Below are 24,428 nucleotides of genomic sequence, written 5' to 3' on the forward strand. Positions count from 1 at the left end.
GCGACCATAAACATATTTTATCATGATGAGTGCGATTAATCCTATTTTTTGACGTGAATTATTCGTTATACTTTCGATAATTTGACTTTTCAAATCATAGGTAGCTCATCTTAAAACAATACACTAATAAATAAAGGAGGAATGTAAAAGGCAAGAGAAAGAATAACTTGAAATGGTCATCTGCCTCTGTGGAATACTTCACTTATGTTGTGCATTTACTATTTGAAGTCAAGAAGCAAAGACCTTTCAAGTGAGCTATTCAAGTCTCAATATCAACATCATGAATGCAACAACGAAATCAGGACAAGGAAATAATGGCAGAATCATTTTGGCAACCATACATATTACGCGGTAATACTTTTTTCATTGAGGCAGACTTGCTTTAAAAGTCTTTGCAGGTGCTCCTGTCCTGTTGTCCTCAGTGGATGAACCTTGAAATACTTGTTGTTCTAAAGCAGTTGAAGCAGCCTCCCTTTAGATAGTATAAGCTGATCGTCGTACCTAAGTTTGATCTTTAGAGATATGGCCTTTCGAGCTAAATGTTTCCGTTTATTTTTACTCAGCTTAGTGTTTCCTCTTTTGTCAGCCATTCTTGCACTAGGCCAGTCGAATTGTAGCATAAATTTAGGGGCAGTTATAACTGCCGGAGGGAATAGTCGGCCATGGATTTCACCAGCCGGTGATTTTGCCTTTGGATTTCAGCGCCTCCAACGCTCTCCGTCCACCAATCAAGATCACTTCTTGTTAGCCATATGGTATGATAAAATACCCGATCAAACTGTAGTTTGGTCCTTGAATGACCATCCAGTTGAAGAAGGATCGAGAGTCCAGCTGACAAATGAAGGGCAGCTTATCCTCTACAATTCTCAGGGGCAGCAGGTGTGGATGGCTGACACAGGGAATGAAAGGACAGCATGTGCAGCCATGCTGGATTCAGGCAACTTTGTGCTGTTTAGTGCTGCATCTATTAACATATGGGAAAGCTTCAGATTGCCTACTGACACAATCTTGCCTGGTCAGAGGCTAAGCAAGGATGGGCAACTGATTTCCCGTCAATCTGATACCGATTATACAGACGGGAGGTTCCAGCTACAGATGCAACTTGATGGAAATCTTGTGCTTTACCCTGTGTTCTTACCGACTCGAACTGTAGCCGGAGGAGCTTATTGGGCTAGTATGACAGACCATCCTGATGCTGACTCCGAGCTTGTTTTTGATGAGGCTGGATTGATTTACATAGAAGACAGCAAAAAAAACATATTCAACCTCACGGAACGGAACCTGGGATCCAGGCAGGATTTCTATTATATGGCTAGGATTGATTATGATGGAGCCTTGAGGCACTATAATCATCCGAGAGGAAACTCTACTGCAGATACTGGAAGGAATACGCCAGCTTGGTCCGTCGTTCAGACGACTCCAGAAGATATGTGTAGTTCAGTCTCGAGAGTCTTAGGAAGCGGGGCGTGTGGATATAACAGTTATTGTGTGAATTCAAATGGAAGGCCTAATTGCTTGTGTCCACAAGGGTACTCTTTTGTGGATCCGCTCGATATGAGTCAAGGCTGCAAGCCAAACTTTCACTTACCTAGCTGCCAGCAGAACGGATGGGAATCGAGCGTCGACTCTGTGGAGTTTAAGGAACTGAACAACACTGATTGGCCCTTCACTGACTATGAGCTTCAGACAGGACCTGAAGTGGATAAGGAGAGGTGTAAAGAGTTCTGCCTCCGTGACTGTTATTGTGCAGCTGCTATCTATAATGAGAACAATTGTTGGAAGAAGAGGTTCCCTCTTTCCAATGGAAGGCAATCCACATCTGTGAATAGGATCGCTTTGATTAAGGTTCCAAGGAACATTAATCAAACGACCTTGTGTCCTAAACGCAAAGATCAGTCCACTTTAGTTCTTGTCGTATCAATACTTCTTGGCAGCTCTGTGTTCTTTAACTTTCTTCTGTTAATAGCTATATCGGTTGCCATTTTCCTCGTATACCACAAGAAGATGCTGAATTTACAGCCGGCTTCAACTTTATATGGGATAAGAAGGTATACATACAAAGAACTCGAGGAGGCAACGGAGGGCTTCAAGCAGCAACTAGGCCGAGGCTCTTTTGGCACCGTCTACAAAGGTGTTATCCGTTCTAATCCTATCAGGTACGTCGCGATCAAGAAATTGGATATGGCAGAAAAAGAAGGCGAAAACGAGTTCACAACTGAAGTTAACGCGATTGGACAGACTCACCACAAGAACTTAGTCAACCTTCTTGGTTATTGTGATGAGGGAGCTAACCGGCTTCTAGTGTACGAGTACATGAGCAACGGTTCTCTGGCCAGTCTTCTCTTCAGCACATCAAGGCCTCAATGGAACCAACGGCTGCAAATAGCATTCGGTATCGCCAGAGGCCTAACTTACTTGCACGAAGAATGCAGCACTCAGATCATACATTGTGATGTCAAGCCTCAAAACATACTCTTGGACGAGTACCTCGCCCCCAAGATCTCCGACTTTGGATTGGCTAAACTTCTGCTATCCGAGCAGAGCCGTGCTGCACGGACGCACATTAGGGGGACGGTCGGGTACTTTGCACCCGAATGGTTTAGGAAAGCATCCATCACCGCGAAGGTGGATGTCTATAGCTTCGGTGTGATGCTTCTTGAAATAGTTTGTTGCATGTCGAGTGTGAAATTTGCACTGGAGGATCAAGAAGAGGCCTTGATCGATTGGGTTTATGACTGCTACAGCCAAGAGAAGCTAGACATGTTGGTGGAAGATGATGAGGAAGCTATGAACGACATGAATGGCGTGGCAAGACTAGTGATGGTGGCAATTTGGTGCATTCAAGAAGATCCGTCTCTAAGGCCCTCCATGAGAAGAGTTACACAGCTGCTTGAGGGGGTCGCCCAAGTTTCCGACCCTCCACGCCCTCCGGCTCATAATTCGTCCTAATGCTTATAGTTAGGGTCTTTCTTTATTTAATTTCGCTTGTTGTGATTTTCTCATATTAAATTCAATAAGTTGAATATTTTTTCTCTGTCCAATAATTAATGAAAAATATATAAAAATACACGTGAGACTGCTAATAATTCTATTAATTATTGAACGAAAATTACATGTAAAAACTAAAATTAAAAAAAAATTAACTTACGAAATGTAATATAAGTAAATTATAACATATAAGAAAAATATCACGACATATGGGACTAGATATGCAGTTTCCCCTTATGGTCCTTCAAGATGTTTACGGGTTCCACTCGAATTGCTGCCTCCGAGCGATAGATACGAATGTGGAACCTCGTCGTAGGGAAGTTACGGGTCAAACCAACTGAACTATAAGCCTATGGTTTGATTTAGGACATGGATGTTTCTTTGATTGAAGGCATGTGTAATAACTATCTTCCAACGTTTCACATGATACTTAATTACTCTATATTTTAAATTTATTTCATTTATGTAGATGTATTCTTTTGGTTGTGCAAATTTGGAGAAAAAATAAATAATTGGTTGTTTCATTTATTCTTTGTTTTTTTTTTAAATTTATAGTCCTTAAACTAGTTAATCATAATATAATTTTCTCGTAATAATTTCTTCATTTAAATTTTCATTTCGTTCCTCATGTGATTTAAGGAGACTCGGGAAATTATTATAAGTCGATGAATAATTCATGGAGTGAATTAACGTAAAGTAATTAAAAATCATCAATTATATTTTTTTAATTCAGAAATTAATGATACAAAAATTAAATTAATTGTTTGTTGGAAAGATGATATAATAGAGTTCTTATAAATCAAGTATATCAATGCATTAAATATAAAAAAATCAGTTCATAGCCTCATACTATTAATTTAGTGTGCATCTAGCATATTATTTATTACCACATTAAATTTATATTTACCATGAACTTTTAGCAATGTTATTTTCGTATATTGGAGCAATGAAAGTCAAGCAAAATTTTATGTACACCCACCATAGTCATTTGAAAGTCCACAAAACAAAAAAAGAAAAAAACAAAGGAAAAGTCTTGAACGAAAATTCTTATTTAAATTAAGTTTGGTCATATTAAACTAATTACATGTCAAGCGTATTATATTTTTTTAAATTATATACATAATTGATTCATGTATGATTAAACCTGATTTAAATTAGAATTTCAAGTCCTCACATAGTAAAAAAGCTGAGAAATAAATTTTCTTTCACCAAAATAGATTAATGTGCTACCGTTCGTTGTGATCTAGTAGTTAAGGTTGAAAATAGACACATTCGTGATGTGGATTCGAATTTTAAATTCTTGCCTAACCTATGTGTTGGTCTGCACATGGGTAGCCCTTAATTATTTACTTCCCGAAAAAAACACACATAGACCTAAAACGACCAACACATTTCCAACTATTGGAAAGCTGTAAGAAACTACTTAGGAAATACAACCTAACCACCAGAATGGAATGCAGCGTTGATAATCACTTAGCTTTTTACTTTAGTTGTCCTAATGGCCGAACCACTTTGAAATACATAATGACAATTATGAATAATGAATATAAGAACATTCTAAACATTGTTAATTGCCTTGATTAGTGCATGATGCCATATCAAAATCTTACCTAAGTGCTATTAGTGTCTGAAGTTTGAGTGCAGCATGACTATGATCAACAGTTTAAATTATTAACTGGGCCTGGAATTCTTGCAAGATGCTTCCATAAACATATAGTATTGTTCTATGTGTACTCTTTATAGAGAGAGTTATAATTAACACAGGCATTTAATCAAAGAAACATACATATACATATCCCTAAAACAAACAACATCTTGGTAGTTCAGTTGGTCTGATCCATTACTTCCAAGAACGAGGTTCTATGTTTGAATCTCCTATTGCCCAGAGGCTACAATCTGACTGCACCGATGATGTTTTAAGAACCGGAACCATCAAGATGAACTAAAAACAGAAGGACGGGGAGGGACGGAAACGTCGGCAACCCCCTCAAGCATCTGTGTGACTTTTCTCATGGAGGGCCTTAGAGAAGGATCTTCTTGAATGCACCAAATTGCCACCATCACTAGCCTTTCCACACTCTTCATATCATTCCTGGCTTCCTCATCATTTTCCACCAACATGTTTACCTTCTTTTTGCTGTAGCAGTCATATACCCAATCAATCAAGGCCTCCTCTTGATCTCCCATAGCAAATTCCACACTTGACATGCAACAGATCATCTCAAGAAGCAGCACGCCGAAGCTGTAGACATCGACTTTTGATGTGATGGATGCTTTCCTAAACCACTCAGGTGCAAAGTACCCAACCGTCCCCCTAATGTGCGTCCGTGCAGCACGGCTCTGCTCGGATAGCAGAAGTTTAGCCAATCCAAAGTCGGAGATCTTGGGGGCGAGGTACTCGTCCAAGAGTATGTTTTGAGGCTTGACGTCACAATGTATGATCTGAGTGCTGCATTCTTCGTGCAAGTAAGTCAGGCCTCTAGCAATACCAAAAGCGATTTGCATTCTTTGGTGCCAATGAGGCCTTGATATGCCGAAGAGAAGGCTAGACAGAGAGCCGTTGCTCATGTACTCATACACTAGAAGCCGGTTATTTCCCTCATCACAATAACCAAGAAGGGCGACTAAGTTCTTGTGGTGAGTCCGTCCAATTGCACTAACTTCAGTCGTGAACTCCTTCTCACCCTCCTTTTCAGCCTTGTCCAATCTCTTGACCGCAATGTATCTCTTAGGAATAGATGGAATAACGCCCTTATAAACGGTGCCAAAAGATCCTCGGCCTAATTGCTGGTTGAAGCCCCCAGTTGCTTCCTCGAGTTCTTTGTATGTGTACCTTCTTATCCCATATAACGTTGAAGCTGACTGTAAATTCAGCATCTTCTTGTGGTATATGAAGAAAATGCCAACGGATATGGCTGCTAACAGAAGAAAGTTGAAGAACACAGAGCTGCCAAGAAGTACTGATACAACTAGAACTACAGTGGACCGATCTTTGCTTTTAGGACACAAAGTCGTTTGATTGTTCCGTGGAACCTTAATCAAAGCGGTCCTGTTCACAGCTGTGGATTGTCTTCCATTAGAAAGAGGAAACCTCTTCTTCCAACAATTGTTCCCATTATAGATAGCAGCAGCACAAAAACAGTCGCGGAGGCAGAATTCCTTGCACCTCTCCTTATCCACTTCTGGTCCTGTCTGAAGCTCATAGTCAGTGAAGGGCCAATCAGTGTTGTTCAACTCCTTAAACTCCACAGAGGCAATGTCCGATTCCCATCCATTTTGCTGGCAGCTAGGTAACTGAAAGTTCGGCTTGCAGCCTCGACGCAGATCAAGAGAATCCAAAGGTGAGTATCCTTCTGGACACAAGCAATTAGGCCTTCCATCTAAATTCACACAGTAACTGTTATATCCACAAGCCCCACTTCCTAAATTCCCCGAGACTGCACCACACATATCTTCTGGAGTCGTCTGGATAATGGACCAAGCCGGCATGTAACTTCTGGCATCAGCAGCATAGTTTCGTCTCGGATGATTATAGTGCCTGAAGACTCCATCTTCATCAATCCTGGCCATATAATAGAAATCCTGTCTGGATCCCAAGTTCCGTTTTGTGATGTTCAGTATGTTTTTGTTTCTATCCTCTATGTAAATGAAACCGGCCTCATCAAAAACAAGCTCGGAGTCAGCATCACGATGATTCGTCCCTGTATCCCAATAAGCATCAGTTATAACTTCAGTCGGCAACAAAATAGAGTAAAGCACAAGATTTCCATCCAGTTGCATCCGGAGCTGGAACCTCCCCTCTGTAGAAGTCGTATCAGATTGACGAGAAGTCAGCCTCCCACCCTTCCTCAGCCTCTGACCAGGCAAGATTGTGTCAGTAGGCAATCTGAAGCTTTCCCATATGTAAATAGATGCTCCATTAATCAGGACAAAGTTGCCTGAATCCAGCATGGCTGCACATGCTGTTCTTTCATTGCCTGTCTCAGCCTTCCACACCTGCTGGCCCTGAGAATTGTAAAGAATAAGCTGCCCTTCATTTGTCAGCTGGATTCTTGATCCTTCTGGAACTTGATGGTCATTCAAGGACCAAACGATGGTTCCTTCGGGTACTTTATTGTACCATATGGCTAACAAGAAGAGATCTTGATTGGTAGACTGAGAACTTCGGAGGGGACGAAATCCAAAGGCAAATTCACCAGAAGGCGAAATCCTAGGAGGGCTATTCACTCCTGCAGTTAAAACTGAGCCTACATTCATGCTACAATCAGATTGACCGACTGCAAGAGTGGATGATGAAAGACAAAACACTAAGGTAAGTAAAAATAAACGGAACCCATCAGCTCGAAAGGCCATATCTAATGAAAACTTAGGTACATACACACTGATGCATTGAACTCTATGATCTGCTTAAGTTCTAATGTCCTTTCCGTGCCACTGTCTGAAGTGATCGCCTTTTACTATTCAAAGGGAGATCAATATATCAGCTGGTTTCGAACAACCATAGAGAAATGGAAGCATTGCAAGAACTTCCGGTTGGACTAGTAGGACAGGATCGTCACTTGCCAAGACTTTTAGTGCTTGCATCAGCTGAAAAGTGTGGCGTATTAACGGGTCAACACGGTTGTCAAGTGTTTTAAGTATTGTTATGTCATAATTTTCCTGTCCTAATTTTCAATGTTGCGTATATGATTGGACTTGAGAGGTGAGATTAGAAACTTATATTTAACTTGAACAGTGAGCTGACGAGGTCTATCTATGCTACCTGTTTTCGACAATCACGCGAGTTTCTTGCTTGTTGACTGCAAAAACATCAGTAGTAAATTCCGCAGAGGCAGATGACCATTTCGACACCTATTCTTCTTTTACTCAATAGTATTATCATTCATTTAGATGACTAACGTCTGTTCAAAGAACAAAAATGCATATATATGTGTGTATATATTTAAACATATCAAATTAATTACATAAGTTGATGTGTTTTTTGCTGCAGGCAAACATGGTGCAACCTCTTCTTGCTAGACTTTCTGAGTTATGGTGGCGCGATATTCGATGTGAATATATCCAGACCGTCTGACACGACCCTTCATACAGTTCAATTTTTTTTATTATTATTCTAAAATAATATTACATTTCATATTTCTCTCAACATATTCACACCATATATATAATATTTTCTAAAATATATAGATAATATGAATGTTAGACGCGTAGCATTTACAGTTTAAATGGAACACGAGTTATAAGACCACATTGCGTGCACCCAAAGTCATTGCATTGGTTCAAACCTGCAGTAGTTAACTGTAGTCGGGAAATCCAAAATGCTGAGAAAAGCTGAAGAGGGAATTCAGCCTCGCTGAAACAGAGTGACGTAATGAGTCCATATAGTCTCTTTGAAACGTCAAGGCAATATTTTGATTTATATTTTTGTATTTTTTGAGAGAAAATAAAATACACTCAATATTTATTTCTATGTTTTTACACTTTATCCTTGTGTTTTCTTGTTTTTCAATTTTTTATATATAATATATATATGTTTATATATATAATATAAAAGAGACATGATTTGACAATAAACACTGATTTTTGTCTCCAAAAAATAAACATTAAACATACAATATTTATATATAGATATATTTATATACAATAATATATATAAAACAGATATAATTTGACAATGAACAGTAATTTTTGTCTCTCAAATTCCAATATCAAACCTACACCACTTATTTTAAAATATTTTAAATTATCTCAAAACACAAATCAAAACATACCATCTATCTTCAATACACACTTATTTCTCTCTATTTTTTTCTGTCTATCTTCAAAATACAAACAAAACACTCAAAACATAAATTCAAACATAAGGCAACTTTTTGCCAAGCACGGGTCAAAACCTACAAAACAGCCCGCACATTCCCAGCTCCAGGAAAGCGGAAAGAAAGTACTATGGAAATACACCAGAACCACTAGCACAAAAGAATCACAAGCCACATCTGGCCAGTGGAAAGAAATCTACAACCAAATCCCAGATTTGGCCAAGAAGATAAAAGTCACAAGCCGACCACCGCCCAACATATATATATGTAGATCTATCAATGAGAATAGCATTTTTCACAGACAAAGAGCAGCTTGTTCTAAGAACCAGATGTAGTGATGCACTTCACTAACATTTAACACAATATAACAAAAATTCCAAGGTAACTTAGGCCTTGTCACTCTGTTGTTCAACAATTCTACGAGAGAGATTCTTTTATTCAACTTTCCGCAAGCAAACCAGAAAGACTGCATAATGGTGAAAGAGAAATGCAGGTATACCCCTTGTACCTTCTTGATTTAAGAGTGTGTGGCTTAGAAATTTCGTATAACAAGTAATAACTAAAATCTAGAAAGTAGATAGATTCATTCCGAAAAGGCTGAAAGAAAAGGCGTAATCATATTAAAGGCATGGCGGTAGCATATATTCAACTTTGTTGTGATTGAGTCTATATAATAATACACAACAAATTCAACACCAGAAAACAACTCATGAAAATAACTTCTTTTTCTGTTCTTTTTAATTCTCTATACCACCCTTCCTTCAATCAACTAGAAACCAGCCCATCCAGCAGGTTGTGATTCCAACTTACTTTCTGTGCTCTTTGATTCACCAAAGCGCTGAGAATTATTGAATTCGCCAACAGGTAGATTTATCTTAGGGGTAGCAGACACCTTAAAACTATCAGTTCCAAACCCCCAAGTACTGGCACCTGAAGATAGTTCAGCAGCCTGATTACTTTGCTGACCATTCCTTGTTTGAGCAGATCTAGAAGCATTGTTTGTTGGCATGGTTTGTGGCTTGGGATCATCAGTGAAGGCTTGCCACTGTTGAGTATCTGGACTCGGAGAACCTCGGTCAAAGAAACCCTGTTGGAGTTCCCAGACTGTTCCTTCAATCTTCTCTTTCTGCTTCAATAATACACACATAAGAGTTAGTTTTTCTGAGTAAGGGTATTCTATATTAATCCCCAGAAAACAAGCACATCAAGTAAATTACACCCAACTAAAACAAATCAGGGGCACCCTAAAAAAATATCAAAAGTTACTAAAAGTAAAACATTAGAGAAAACATGTAAAGAAAAACATTACTCAAAGTAAAACATTAAAAAGAACTTCAATTGGACCAAAGTATACCTGCGGAGTGGAAGATGTTTGGCTTCCAGAAGAAGCTAAGTTTCTCGAGGGCTCCCTACTCGGTGATGGAGTTCTTGCAGCTAGAGCTTGCTTAAGGTCTTGTATCTCTTGTCTCTGTGACCTGCAAATTGCTGTGAGTTTTTCATATTTGGAGGTTATTTCGGCCTTCTCTGCACTGACATGTGCAAGCTGTTCCTTGAGCTTTTCTACCTCAGCTTCTAACATCTCTTCCTTCTCTGCTTTCCGACGGTTATTGCTGGGACTTTGTGTAGGAGTATTGAATTCAGCAACAAAAGCATTATATGCGTCATTTTGAAAGGTAGGTGTGACCTCTGGTTTTGATTGTTTTAATCTTTCAGTATTACGGTCCAAACTATCTGGAAACAGATTTAAATCCTTAGTTGGCAACTCACCCGCCCTATTGACTGATCTACCTTGTGGACTCTTCTGGACAAGAGGAGATTGAAAATTGTGCTCCTTTTGTGGTGTTATATGAGAAACTGGATGCCTGTCAGGACGTATCTTCTCAGTTCCAGATGATTTATGATCAGTCACGTCTTCGTCATGTTTTGGCCTGGCCTTGTCCTCCCTGATTTCTGAACCTTTTGCGTGCTGAGTACTCCAGAAAGCACCCAAGGGACCAGTACTTTCGCCTGATCTCGAATTATTCGAGGTTGATGACACATTTCGAGGTGCCTCGGATGAGGGAGGAGGAGGTGGACTTCTACGAGGCATTGGACTAGACTTGTTTGCAGGCTTTGGCATGCCTGCAGATAGCAAGTAATTAAATGCCCATCAAATGGCAGCAAACCACACGTTAATGTTTGGGCAGGACTTGGAATTTATAATATAAGACTCTTAGATGATGTTCTTGACCATCTTCACTTTGAAGTTAACTTGAGGTTTGACAAGTTGTGCCCTTAGAATCTTATTACTAATTTCAACACACTGATTACAATATCCTCACGGACCTCACCTGCAAGCACATCCGTACCATGTTGCAGCATTTCTGGAGGTCTATCAGGTAATGACTTCTGCAACCCCTCTGGTAGAAGATCATTAACACGAAACCACACCTGCAACAAAAGGAGCCAAATAAAATCAATCACTACGTATACATGCAACCTTAGCCCTCATGATTGCCATGGGCGCAAAAATCTACAACTAACCTAAGTTCATGGAGATGAAGGGCCAATCAAGCGAAATGCTTGCCTGCGTGATATCTGGTCTGTCATCTGGGGAAGATTGAAGCATATCTCTGATAAGGTCTGTCAGCAATGTATTGTATTTGGGTAAATCTGGGATGCGATAGTTGCCATTTAAAATTTGAAGCTTTGATTCACCATCAAATGCCGACTTGAAGTAACATATGCGGAAAAGGAGACAACCAAGTGCCTGCAAACAACAAAACTCAGTATCGGTTTACAGAGTTCATAGAGAAAACATGCCAACTGAATATTCTTGCTGGACTAATGAATCAACATATCAGGAACCAGTCAACTTACCCATATATCTACCTTCTCGTTTATAAGTTCTCTCCGAAATAGATCCCACATCTAAGCCATTGAAGACGAAGAGGAATCAACAGTTATACCAACAAAAGGTAACAATAAGATCTTGATAGAAAGTCCTCCATCTACCTCAGGGGCCCTATAGGCAGGTGTTGTGTGTTTCCGTATATTGTCTTCCTCAATTCCCATTTCTTCAGGTTTCTCAAAGCGTTTATGGTTGGTAGAAATGCTACCAAAATCACATAACTTCCACAAGCCATCAGACCCCAGCAAAAGATTCTCAGCCTTCAAATCACTGTGTAATGCAACTCAGAACGGTGAGCATATAAGCCAGAATCGGAATTTTTTTGAAGTCTCTTAACAGAAACACATAACCATAATCTATATCATAAAACCAAAAGAACCATATCATGGTAAATTTTTTCAAAATATTCTTTTCTACAGACCCCAAAACAATAGCGATAATAAAGAAAATACTTAAGTCTTTGCATAAAAGCATTTCAGATGCCAACGCCAGAAATAGAGGCATAAATTTCAATCACATACGAACACATAATATAGTTACATATTTTATGTTTTGTAATGTAGTGGCCTGTGGCCTTTGGGCTCCAATTAAGAATAGAAAAAAGTGTGTATGGAGATAAACAGAGGATAAGATGGGTATTTAAAAGAAAGTCTAACGACTTCTTCAAAGTGGAATAATGTTCCTATACATAAAAAGTAAAAACATCAAAAAGCAATTACCGGTGAGCAATAGGCGGAGTCTGGCAGTGCATTGCAAATACAGCATTGCATGCATCCCTAAAAATTGTTAGGACCTGCTTCTCATCAAAGAACCCAGCTCCCCTGCTCTCCAGCACATTAACCAGGGACTTCTCACAATATTCCATGAGAAGGAAAGCCTCTTTTGTACGGCCCATATCAAAGATAGCATGGGCATGAAGAGTGACAACATTAGGATGCCCTTTGAGTGTTTTCATAACTGAAATTTCCTTCATCACCAGCTCTTGTGACTCTTCATCATTACATATGATGTGCTTTAATGCATACTGCTTGGATCCATGTACTGCATCTCGAGCTGAGTAAACACATGAGAATCCACCCTCTGCAATGGCATTTCGAATCTGAACTTTGAAATTGCCAATGTCAATGAAGCGGCCTTCAAGCCCGGTTTGCTCTTTTTGCATAAAGGGTTTAAATCTCCACATGATTAGGGGTGATTCTTTTTAACAAAAACACTGCAAATGGTTATCAAAATATCAACATTTTTTATTCAATATGACCAAACTAAATTACAACCATTTGGACAGACAAATGAGGCTAAAGATCAGTCAAAGTCAGTATGAACTAAACAATAATTACACTAAAGATCAGCTAAAATCAATAGGGAAGTAGACACAATCTATGGCTTCTGAATACACAAGTACCCAATAGGCAACTACCGATCTTCCAATGGAAACTATCCATCAGTCCACTAATATAATGTTGAATTAGCGTTTATTAAAAGGAAAATAAGAGTTTGAAATGCTATATATATAATTCTAGAGTCTGAAGTTATTCCTAAAATTGGGTGGGAAAATGAAATTAAAGTGATAACAGAATCTGTTTTAAGCTTGATAATAGGACTGGTTTGTTTGGCTGTTCAAGAATTATCTAGACAGCGGAAGAAATATTTAAACGATACAAGTTATAGTAAAAGGTAAATCGTCAATATTATCAGAAATCATCCACCAACTACCAGCATTTACATTTAAATTGTCCAGAGCTAGTACTTATTACAGTGCTTCCTTACATGTCAAAAAAACAGACTGTGAACCAAACTGGACTAAAGCATAATTGCCTGCTGCAGGTGGGACACAAGAAACTGCAGCACAAAAAATCTTTTTTGTCTAAAATGTGGCCTCTCAAAATAAATGTCTGCTCACTGTTTGTGATTTCATTCCATAGAGTTTTAGGCAACTATAATTGGGTGCTATAGCATGATAATCAGTTCAGTTTGGTTTCATTGGCTACCTTGATTAATTAAATATTAAATTACCATACTCTATAACAAAGTAGTCACTCTCACTCAATATGCTACCAGAGTCAGTCCAATCAAAACTCCTAAGGTTACTATCTCACATTGCTCGTTTATGATAAAACAAAACTGCCCGTACTAGGCCTCATAAAAGACCGCTGAGCAAGCGAGGTTGTCTACCAACAGGAATCTAGAGACATTAAACCTTGAAACTTTCTATCTAATAACTTAAACTTTTGAATGAAGTGGTCAATCAATATCAACACTACTATGGTAGTCATCTACATTCTCCATAAAGATTAGCCCAGAAAAGCAAAAATAACAACATACAAGTCTAACCAACAGATTTAACTAAATCTAGCCACCGCCACTAGCCCGTGTCGACACAAAACCACCGTTACCGCAACTAGAAACCTCCAGACCAGCATCAACACGTTCTACGCACATAGGAAGTATAAACATTTACAGTCATAAATACGCAGATCTAGACAGATATGCATAAAGAAAACAATCTTTATAGATCTACACGACAAGTCTATAAAAAACGCACGTAACTTTAGCACCAAAACTCAACCTTTTCATTCCATATTAGAAGACAAAAGGCGAAAAGTATACCTCTCAACTTGATGGTCCCAAACTAATATGGTGTTGATGGAGATGAAAACAATGTTACTGGCATGGAAAATATGGTGAAGGTAGCCAATGCCGACAATGGGGATATTGAGCGAGATTTCAGCTAAAAACCACTGAAAACTGAATCCCAGAAAAAAAATGCAGTAAATAAAATGAAGCAAATCAATCGACAAGATCTTGAGCAACAATTCAACTGATCGAGAATAGATTATCAGACAATTTGCTCGAAATCTTAACAGGGAAAAGAGAGATTGATATACCTGGGAAGAGCGAACTCGATCTGAAATTCAGGTCGGATTGATTAGACGAGATCTGGGGATTGGGGATGAATGAAATAGCTTTTTGGATTTGGAGAAGTGAATGAAAGATATGATTTTGTGAATGCAAAAGTATAAAAATGGGTGAAGATGCGTATAATTTTTGTATGTATATATAACGTGGGGTGGGGGAGAGGGAGAGGGAGAGGGTGAGGGGCTGGGCCAGATGGGAATAAAGAGGCGCGTTAATTACGTTAGCGTTTTGTGCATTGGGCCAAAAGGGTTTGTATTTGCTTTCGGCTTTGTCGCGTTTGGCACAAATTCATTGATGCGCTTTTTGTACTACACTGCAGGCGTACCGGCAGTGGAGGCCTTCATCTCTATCAAATACTAATAACTATGATCTATATTTAATAATAATAATAATAATATATTTTCCACTAATCCAAATTTAAATATATATTTAACATGGAGACCACATACACTATGAAATGACCAAAATGGCCTTTTCTCTTTGCCAAAATCATGAAACACCCAAACAATTTGCACGCTTTTGCTCGAACAGAGTTTATTTGAACCTGACTAAATATAATTGTCATCCATCAAAGATGTCCGATCTTCTTACAATCAACAGAGCTCAAGATCATCCACGCCACATTTACGGTTGTTTCAAGTAGATCTCAAATACAAGTACTCCAACGTTCTACATATCATCTATGTATCGTAGATCATATTTATTAAACTACGTGTTATTTTCAATGGACCTATTTGACTAAAACATTTGAGAGCTATAACTAGAGTTTACGCAATTTTCTTATAATCTTATCATCCGAATGCATACTAAAGTTGATTATTACCATATATATTATCTTTGTTAATGGAAAACATTTGTCTCATACAGTTGAATATTAAAAATGCACAACGTGAGAAAAATACAAGCTCTAGCCCACGTGCAATAAATATACCTTTTATTTTTACATGAATGACGAGGTTAAGTTGTTACGAATTTAACAAATAAAAATGTAAAAAATAATTAATCGGTATTTTAACAGTTGAAATATATGTTAAATATTAGAAGTAATTTATTTATAACTTGGAATATTAATTTAGTGGAAAAGGCAATAAATTACAAATGCTCCATATTTCTTCGAGTTAAAACGCTTTAGTTCTTTCATTATATTATTTTTAATAAATTCAGATATTAAATGATAGTTAAGTATATTAATAATTTTAAATGAATATATACCAAAGAAAAGTAAATAAGTAAAAGAATATGACATTACACTAAGTAACTATCTTAGCAAATAAGTAAGGTAACATCACAAATCATTTTCTGACCTAACCTGATTTTAATTTTATTTAATTTAATTAACATAATAAAGCACTTCTTAGTACTAATTTTAGAATAAATTATATTGACACCCCTAATGTTGGACTAAAATGTATAAATATTCTTTATCTTTTACTAGAACTATAGTTGTAATTACAACTATACCCCCTCTTCAGAGGCAAAACGTAATAAACTCCCCCTTAAAAACACGACGCTGATATCCCTCAAAGAATATAGCTGTAATTTTATGAAATTAGACAATATTTGTATATTTCGACCTAAACTTTGAGAGTATCAATCCGTTTAACCTTAGTTTTATTAGTAGTAATACTTAGATTTTTAAAGTCATAGATTTCAAATCCTAAACAACAGATTTTTTAGATTTGATTGGATAATTATAAATTCAAATAATTTTTAAATTTTCAGTAAATTCGACTGTATATTGTTGAATGGTGTCGAGTTTAAAATTTTTTTATATGAAGACATTTGAAATTATTTTTTTAAATTATGAGCTCTTTCAAACTAGTACCTAATTTTTTGTTTATTTTAAGCCCAACAAGGTTCAGATAATGGTAAAATAATTTTTGTTCATGAAATTACATGATTTTTGTAACTTTTCAAATATTTTATTCTAAGATGATTGAAAAACCTTTTAAATTTGAACGTAGATGTGGCAATTAGACTCTACTACATACCATAAAATGTGTCCATAGTCTTAATTATCGAGCCCATGAATAGTATGATGGGCTTGGTCCATGTCATGGGCTTCAGGCCATGGGCCTTGGCTTGAAGAAAGCATTGTGTATTCATATTTGAACTTCTGAATACTATATAACCATTAAAAATAAAATAATAAACAAATATATCACCACAAAATTAAACAGCATAAAATATTGTTCAATTTGATCTGAATTTATAGTGGGCCAAAAGGGAGTGGGAGTTTAAGTCATTGATGTAATAAAAAATATATCCTTCTCAGGCCTCTTGCTTCCAGGAGCTCCTCATTGGGTGTGATTTTTGGACATCAAATATAGTTATAAATCGAGAATTTTCAAAGGAGACAAATATCTCCACAATTCAATTTTTTTTACCTTATTATTATTATTATAATTATAAATAAGTGAAAAATAAGCACTCATAATTGTTGAATTAATGCACAACTACCTGAAAGAAATAATTCAGGAAAAGACATGGCCCCACACAAAAATTATTTGTTTTTCCTGTCAATGCCAATTGCCACCCACAAAAAAAAATAAATAAAAAGAAATTACTATTCCGAGAAAGGAGAGTGAGCTAAAGGGTTGCTTGAGGAAGAATGTATGGAGCAAAAGGGCACAGCTTTTTACAAAGGAGAGGTGTCCCAAAAAAGTCATGGAAAAGGGCCCAAATGTACAACTCATTGAAGCAGAACAAAAGGGATGATGATTGGTTTTAGGGCAAAATTGGGGACTTAATGGCACATGGGAAGCAGACAATTCTCACATGAAATTAACATCCCCTCATCCCCTTTTCCTTTCTTTGCTTCCCAACTTCACAACACTCTCCCTTGCTTTCTCCCCCTATCCACTTATCCTACTCATCTCCACTTCTATCAACTACGCCCCAACATTGTCACCATCTATTATATAAGTTAGGATACTTTTAGTTAGCGAAATTTAACCCACATTTTTTACATATATGTGTTGATTCTCACGTGATTAAATTTTGATTTTTGATAACAATTGGTCAGTTATAAAGACTCTGTTCGAATACACACAACACAAACACAGTCTGCTCGTTAATGAGTGTAAATGTGTTAGCCCCTACTTTCCAATTTTGTTAAATAAGAATGAAACCAAAAGGCTGTAATGTATGATTGAGAATTACAAGATTTATCAAGAACCCCTAACAGTGCTTATCTTCATCACATTACCCTCATGCACAATTGTATTTACCATATGATGAAATCCAACATGATAAACCCATAAATGCTACTGAGAAAACCCATAAATTAAATAGAAACATGAATTTATGACTTGTCTCACCAACAAACAAGAATTACAACTGGATCTAATTGCATCTCTTTCCTTTCTGCATGTTCATCCCATTCCCATCTTCACAAAAGGTTAAAAATAATGACCATCATTAAGAGTATTTATAATTTTTCAAATAACGATGTCAATGGGGTATTTGTAATTACATTAAATCTCAGGAGAGCTCGTCGTAATTTACTCCAAGAATTGTACATAAATTCATTTTATTCCATTGCTTTGACTAGTCTTCGTGATACAATGCTAGATCTTGGCCTTTTTCTCAAGTTAATTGTCATTTTACTAAGCAAATTATAGATTACTCTATCTATACCCCTTGCATAATAGAGATCTCTCCCTTTATTCCAATGGATATCATATAGTTTGATTTTTGAGCAGATGAGTGAGAGGTTTGACATGGATGATTTTCCTGCTCACGTGACATTATATACTTAGCATTATTACTGTATTATTCATATCGACAAACGACCAACAATGATGGTAGACTAAGAGTTTCAACGGCCTATAAATTACATGTTCATAACAACCCGCAATGTTCCGATAAAATAATAACGAACAATACCTCACAAAATGAGGTAATAATCGAATCGCAAACCGCATCAATTATTACTATAATTATTATTTTCTTATTGGAGGGTGATAAGATATAGTGTGCGGATGTCAGGATGCTTATCCCAAACTCCTCCTCTGCCAATCTGACAATATGCAGAAAAATATTTCATATAATTTCCAGTTAACTTACTATCTCACCATTCAACTTTGTGAAAGTGTGTGCATGCACATTTTAGGCTACGATGGATTCTAGTGCGTTGAACTGCTCACATATACAGTCAAAAAATTAAACTATAGATTAATTTCGATATGACCTTTACTACCAAATAATATGCAGTAATTAATGCTTAGTATTAAAATTGATTTTTCAATTTTCTTCAGGATTTGAATTCATGTACCTCTCTTTTACAAGAATAAAATGTCATTATTGGGTCGCATAATTTTCTCCACATCAATCATAATTGACTGAATTGACATATCATTTAATTTTTTTTTATTAAAATGTCTTATAAACTCAAAAAATATTTTTTTTATTAAAATGTCTCAACTTATAATTAAATATTTTAAATAAACATAGTCAATACCCAACCTCAATCCTCAGCAAAAACAATAATAAAATCCAATGGCTCACATCATACATCTATATCTATATATATATTTTCAAAAGATTTTTTTTTTTTTTTTGAGGTCACAAAAACTATATTGTTGAAGTTGACATGACAGGCCAATATTTTTGCAACATCTGACTCTTTAATCCACATTATATTTTAATTAATCTACTCTATATGTGGTGGTTCAACTTCTTCATCAATCTGATTTAAACCATTCAACTGCTTCATTATATTTTAATTTTCTTAATCTATAAATATAACTTGTTATCTTGTGCATCATAATTTTAATTTTGGTCTTATCTTTCCATTCTATTTGCTACAAATTCTATAATACAGTAATTAACATCATATTTTTTTATAAACTCGACATAAAATCCATTCTAGTATAATCTACGCCCCTATTGTCATTATAAAAATAAATGAATTATCTCTATATTATGGATCGCTGCGACTAAAAAATCATGACAAATCACAATTACTTATTATAGTCAAATAAAATTGATGCCGAAACTACAATTTTGATTGAGATTATCAACAATTATCGAGATTTCATGTGTGACTGTGCTACTTTGGCGTCAATAGCTGTAATTGTGTAGTCGTAGTTGATTAGTATTTACTATGATTTTTTTAATTAGGATAATTAATTATAATAAAAATCATATTTTTTCTAATGCATGTAATATTTTAAATTGAAAATGCACACAAGAAAAATATATATATGTATATATATTTGGGTTGTTGGCAAAGAAACTTACTAGTGACATTTTTCTTGGTTAAAAAGTTGGATTTGGTAGCAGTAATTATGAATCTTGATTGAACTAATAAGGATTATTAATTAATTAAAGTGGTTAGAAGTGATTCCGAATTTTAACAACCGCCAGACTTACTCAATCCCATCAAATCCAATTTCTGATAATTAAATCCATCATCCCATTATTTCTAATTCTGATTTGAATTAAAGAATTTAAATTTGAGAAAATTAAATGATCTTTATTAAGCTATTCAAGCCGACTTGGTTGGTCCCATTAATTTGGTATAATATTATGCATTTTCTCTCTCAGAAAAATAAATAAATGAATGCGACTTAAATACTATAATAAATTAATATTATTAATAATGAACAAACAAATTAATTAATCAATATTTACTATGATTTTAGCTATGACCAAAGTATTTGCCGTGATTCTTAACTATACTAATATTTTGACACCGCCTGTTGAAAAAATGACCAACAACCATTGCAAGCCATGATTAACTATTAGTTATCGTGATTTTTCCCTTTTGACTATAACAACCAAAAATAATGAAAATAGCATGTTAAAATTCTGTAGCGATTCATTTACTCCAAAATTATTAAAATTTACAACACAGTCAAATTTGCACGACTAATTCATAGATTAAGAATTAAATTACGATTTCATTTATTAATGAAATTAAGGTTCATATTCAAGACTAATATGTCAAAAAATAAAATAATTATTTTTTTTTCATTATTTGTTTTGACAAAATATACACTAAAACTGCATTGTTGAAAGGGATAGCAAAGGTGTGGTCATTGTTGCAATTGTAATTAAAGTATGGTAGTTTGTAGTCTCTATCCACCCCAATCCCACCAATGATATTATCTATGAATAATGTTCTTTTTATTACAATAGTTGTAAAATGTGCAAAATAATTTCGTGTTAAAAAATTATCAGGCGTTATTGTGTGTATATTTGTCTCATTATATATAAATAAATTAAGATTTATTATATAGATGTATTAATCGAAGCAATGTACTGTACGATCTATTAAAATATTGATGTAATTATATGATTATTGCTTTTATAAAAAATAAAAAAGATGCAGAAGAAAGAAAACAAAAGAAATAAATTAATTTCCTATATATGTATGTGAAATTAGGAACACGAAAGGGATTGATTTTGTAAGTGGTTGCAATGTGATTTAAAGTCATGTGCCTGGTCTGTTTAAATAATTACATATGTAATTTATTTTCTATCATTATTCCTCTTAATTTGTCCCGCAAAAAAAAATAAAATAATAATAATAAAATAAAGGGTTCGAACCCATGATTTTTAAGGTGTCAAATGTCACCGTGTTTCAATTTTGTCTACTGAATTAAGTCTCATTAACTCTTTTTAGTGGTTTTTCCCATAATAAAATTAATTAATTCGATCGATGTAAAAAGAAAATTAATTAAAATAATAAATTAAACATACCTAATAATAAATGCATCAACTATTTCTTTTTGAGGTTTAATTTTATTTATTTATTCTGCAAATGTCATTATGAAAAGGGGAGTAATCACCCTGCAATAATTAATTTTAGTTAATTATTGTTGCTTGAGAATTGTACTGAATTCATTGCTTTAATTATAACCCCACTTTCAATTTCTACAAAAAATTAGAAACTTTTCAACCACTTCAATTACCATTTGTTTCTCCTACAACCCAATTGCGCCCACCCCCCAAATGATACTCCCACTGGCAAGCATAAATATTAATTATATATATATATATATATGTATTTGAGTAATAAATTTTGATATTCGATCTTTGCTATTAATTTATTTAATCATAAACTATTTAATTCATAATGAAATAATAACGCTCGCATATGAGAAAACGACCAAAAATGTCAAATTTATTTACAAAGGTATTTCACTACGTCCGTATATTAAAAATTGATTAAATAAACTATAAATGTAAATATATATATTTACATTCACATTTATGAAAACACGGGAAGAAATATAACATTTAATCATGACTAATTGTCATGGTTAATAATAAATAGTTGTAAGAAATAGTTATTGACTACAGTCACACAATGTTTGTTGGTCGTGGTTTTTGCGAGGGTGGCTAAAAATCATGATAAATATTTTTGCCATAGTCTTAGCTGTTGCAAATAATTTTTTAATGGTGAAAAAACTATTTTCTTGCATTGATTTTTATTTAATCGTATTTAATAATAATTATATACCATGATATTTTTAGCTATAATTATTAATATTGCATTCAATAGTTATACAAGATTTCATTAAAAACAAAGATATATGTGTGTCCGCAAGCATGTACTTGAGTAACTTAAATTAACTAACTACACGAAGGTTAATGCAGTAATTTTTTATATCGATGAGATCTAACTCAGTTAGTGAAGCCGAGACCTCATAACATTTGAGGTCATGGTTCGAACCCCGGTGATATGCGTAAAATGTTATTTCTACTGCATAATAAGTATTATTTACTGTAATAGTAAGTGTTGGTTAGATTAATTTATTTTATATTATCGATATATAATTATTATAATAATTTTTATTAAATATTAATATTCAATAAAAATAATTATAATTAATTTATTTTAAATTAATAATAATTCATGTTATTGCACTGGTTCTCCTGTAGCTGGAACCTCCGGAACCACAAGAATCCTTAGTTAGAATGGGATTCCAACTCAGCACCTTTTGAGTGAGATTTTGAGAAGAGTTGCTCTTTGGAGAGCACAGTACGATGAAAGTTGTAAGTTGTGTTCGGGGGGGAGTTATTGTCTATCGTTGGCCTCTATGGTAGAGAGAAGGGATGTCATAATTGGGGTTTTGAATAAGACGACCTTTTGATTTTTCATTTTATTCGTTGAAAAAGTAATAAGAATGAGAGGGATTAAGAAGCACCGAAGTAATGTCTAAACCCAATGATTTAAAATAAGGATAAAGGATCTAAGAACAAGGAAACACCATTTTAATTGTGCAATAATTGTTTGTGTAGAGTTAAATATTTCCCATAAAGTGACTTAAATATTAAGACAAGAATTTCGAAGCAAAGTGATCTTGAAATCATGAATGTAAGAATTAAGATACATAAAATATACAAGACAATCATTCTCTCTCTCTCTCTCTCTCTCTCTATATATATATATATATATAGATATAATTTGGTAATAATTATTGGTGCATGTAGGAAGGAGTTTTCAGCATTGACCCTACAGAACCGGGCAGCATTTTCGATGCAGTATAAAAAGTGGGCCGCCAAACACAAAACGGCCGTTCCAGCTTCCATGTTTGTCATTTTGAATGAATGCTGTAATAATAATAGAGTTGCCTCACCACCAGAATTATGCAGAATTATTGATTTCCAAGTGGAATATTGTGCTCAAATAATTAGTACTAGCTGTAACTAAAATTATTGTTCAAACCATACTTGTCTCAATTTGCACGAGTTTCCCTATTATTTTACCCTTTCACTTTCGAATATTGTTATTGGTTGAGGTTGCGTGGAACTTCAAGGATACCCAAATTTAAGACAAATGTTAGGAATATGAGAAAATGATCATACCTCAGGCCTTCCTAACTATAATTATTTGGTCAGTACGACAGTTCAAGTACGAGACCCAATTAGATAGAATACAAATACATTCTTTAATAATGATGTACCTTAAATTTAAGTTGTCCGAATTATTTATAAGAGCAAGATATTCGTATTCGTATGGATTAACGTATCTTTAAATCCCTTTCTTTCAGATGTTCTGATATCAACGTCTGAAATGTCGAATTGTCGAGTAGATTTGGTGCAGAGTTCGTTCCAACTCGACCCAATCTGAACCTTATCAAATATATAATTATTGAATTTAGTAAGTATATATATTTTTTACATCATCAATTCTTAAAATTTATTAAAATATGACCTAAGTTAGAAGTTTTCATATCGTATATATATATATATATATATATATATTCACGTTGTACCAGGAGACAAGAAAAAAATATGCAATTAATGATCTCAGCATATTAAATATCTTCGATTATATAAAAGTCACTCGACTATGTACTACAAAAAATTCAAAATGCTATGAAACGCACACTTTAATTATTAACACATTTGTGTTATTAATTATCTTGAATTTATGATATTAACCTAGTTGGATTAGGGTTTTAAGTAGTTGTAATATCAGAAAATGATGAGCATCATGATTATTCCTGAAACTATGTGTACATGTGTATGTGCAGCAATCATTGTTAGAAGAAGTGATTGTAGCTAAGACAAATGAAGAGAATGATGGTAATTAAAAGTAGTTAATTTGTGGGTTCTAAGAATCATCATTTGTCATTTTGTGATTTCATTTGTATGACTTTAAGTTGAAGGAAAAGAAAATGGTGTTGAAAGCATCATTTTGTTTGAGGAAAATAATGTTAGAAATGCTCCTCAAAACTCTTACTTCAACATTTGGGCACCATTATGGTTTGGAAACTTGTTGTCATGGTAACTATATACATATACACATCACCAATTGAATGTGGACAACGACATCACATCTCCTCCATTCCCTCAAAACT

The 24,428-nt window shown here is 35.0% G+C and overlaps 3 protein-coding genes across 7 annotated transcripts; 1 reads left to right on the forward strand and 2 right to left on the reverse strand.

Moving 5' to 3' along the window:
* Positions 1-179: 179 nt before the first annotated feature.
* On the forward strand, positions 180-3,025 carry LOC105168694 (G-type lectin S-receptor-like serine/threonine-protein kinase LECRK4). The gene has a single exon (XM_011088830.3). The coding sequence runs from the start codon at positions 523-525 to the stop codon at positions 2,947-2,949; it is 2,427 nt and encodes an 808-aa protein (XP_011087132.2). The 5' UTR covers positions 180-522; the 3' UTR covers positions 2,950-3,025.
* Positions 3,026-4,737: 1,712 nt separating this feature from the next.
* Positions 4,738-7,957, reverse strand: LOC105168705 (G-type lectin S-receptor-like serine/threonine-protein kinase LECRK3). Its single transcript, XM_011088838.3, has one exon. The coding sequence runs from the start codon at positions 7,339-7,341 to the stop codon at positions 4,921-4,923; it is 2,421 nt and encodes an 806-aa protein (XP_011087140.1). The 5' UTR covers positions 7,342-7,957; the 3' UTR covers positions 4,738-4,920.
* A 1,445-nt stretch (positions 7,958-9,402) lies between these two features.
* On the reverse strand, positions 9,403-14,773 carry LOC105168706 (Protein kinase superfamily protein). Of its 5 annotated transcripts, XM_011088850.3 has the most exons (10): positions 14,580-14,773; positions 14,302-14,439; positions 12,414-12,907; positions 11,799-11,964; positions 11,664-11,714; positions 11,371-11,553; positions 11,135-11,234; positions 10,572-10,925; positions 10,159-10,490; positions 9,403-9,933 (listed from the first exon to the last, which is right to left on the reverse strand). In XM_011088850.3, the coding sequence occupies exons 3-10, from the start codon at positions 12,875-12,877 to the stop codon at positions 9,574-9,576; spliced, it is 2,010 nt and encodes a 669-aa protein (XP_011087152.1). In that variant the 5' UTR covers positions 12,878-12,907; positions 14,302-14,439; positions 14,580-14,773; the 3' UTR covers positions 9,403-9,573. The 5 variants fall into 5 exon arrangements, with proteins under 5 accessions (XP_011087152.1, XP_011087144.1, XP_020549695.1 ...); XM_011088842.3 differs by having other exon boundaries at positions 10,159-10,925; positions 11,153-11,234; positions 14,580-14,772; XM_020694036.2 differs by having other exon boundaries at positions 10,159-10,925; positions 14,580-14,769.
* Positions 14,774-24,428: the final 9,655 nt, after the last annotated feature.

This window comes from Sesamum indicum, linkage group LG1 (genome assembly GCF_026168435.1).
Source record: "Sesamum indicum cultivar Baizhima isolate 11 linkage group LG1, ASM2616843v1, whole genome shotgun sequence".
In the NCBI taxonomy this organism is placed as follows: Eukaryota; Viridiplantae; Streptophyta; class Magnoliopsida; order Lamiales; family Pedaliaceae; genus Sesamum; species Sesamum indicum.

Excerpts from the sequence above, each read along its gene's own strand:
- LOC105168694 (XM_011088830.3), top strand. The coding sequence starts at position 523 with ATGGCCTTTCGAGCTAAATGTTTCCGTTTATTTTTACTCAGCTTAGTG.
- LOC105168705 (XM_011088838.3), bottom strand. The coding sequence starts at position 7,341 with ATGGCCTTTCGAGCTGATGGGTTCCGTTTATTTTTACTTACCTTAGTG.
- LOC105168706 (XM_020694036.2), bottom strand. The coding sequence starts at position 12,877 with ATGTGGAGATTTAAACCCTTTATGCAAAAAGAGCAAACCGGGCTTGAA. Across the intron at positions 11,235-11,370 it reads ACAGACCAGATATCACGCAG|GTGTGGTTTCGTGTTAATGA; the intron begins GCAAGCATTTCG and ends CTTTTGTTGCAG. Across the intron at positions 10,926-11,134 it reads TGGTACGGATGTGCTTGCAG|GCATGCCAAAGCCTGCAAAC; the intron begins GTGAGGTCCGTG and ends TGCTATCTGCAG.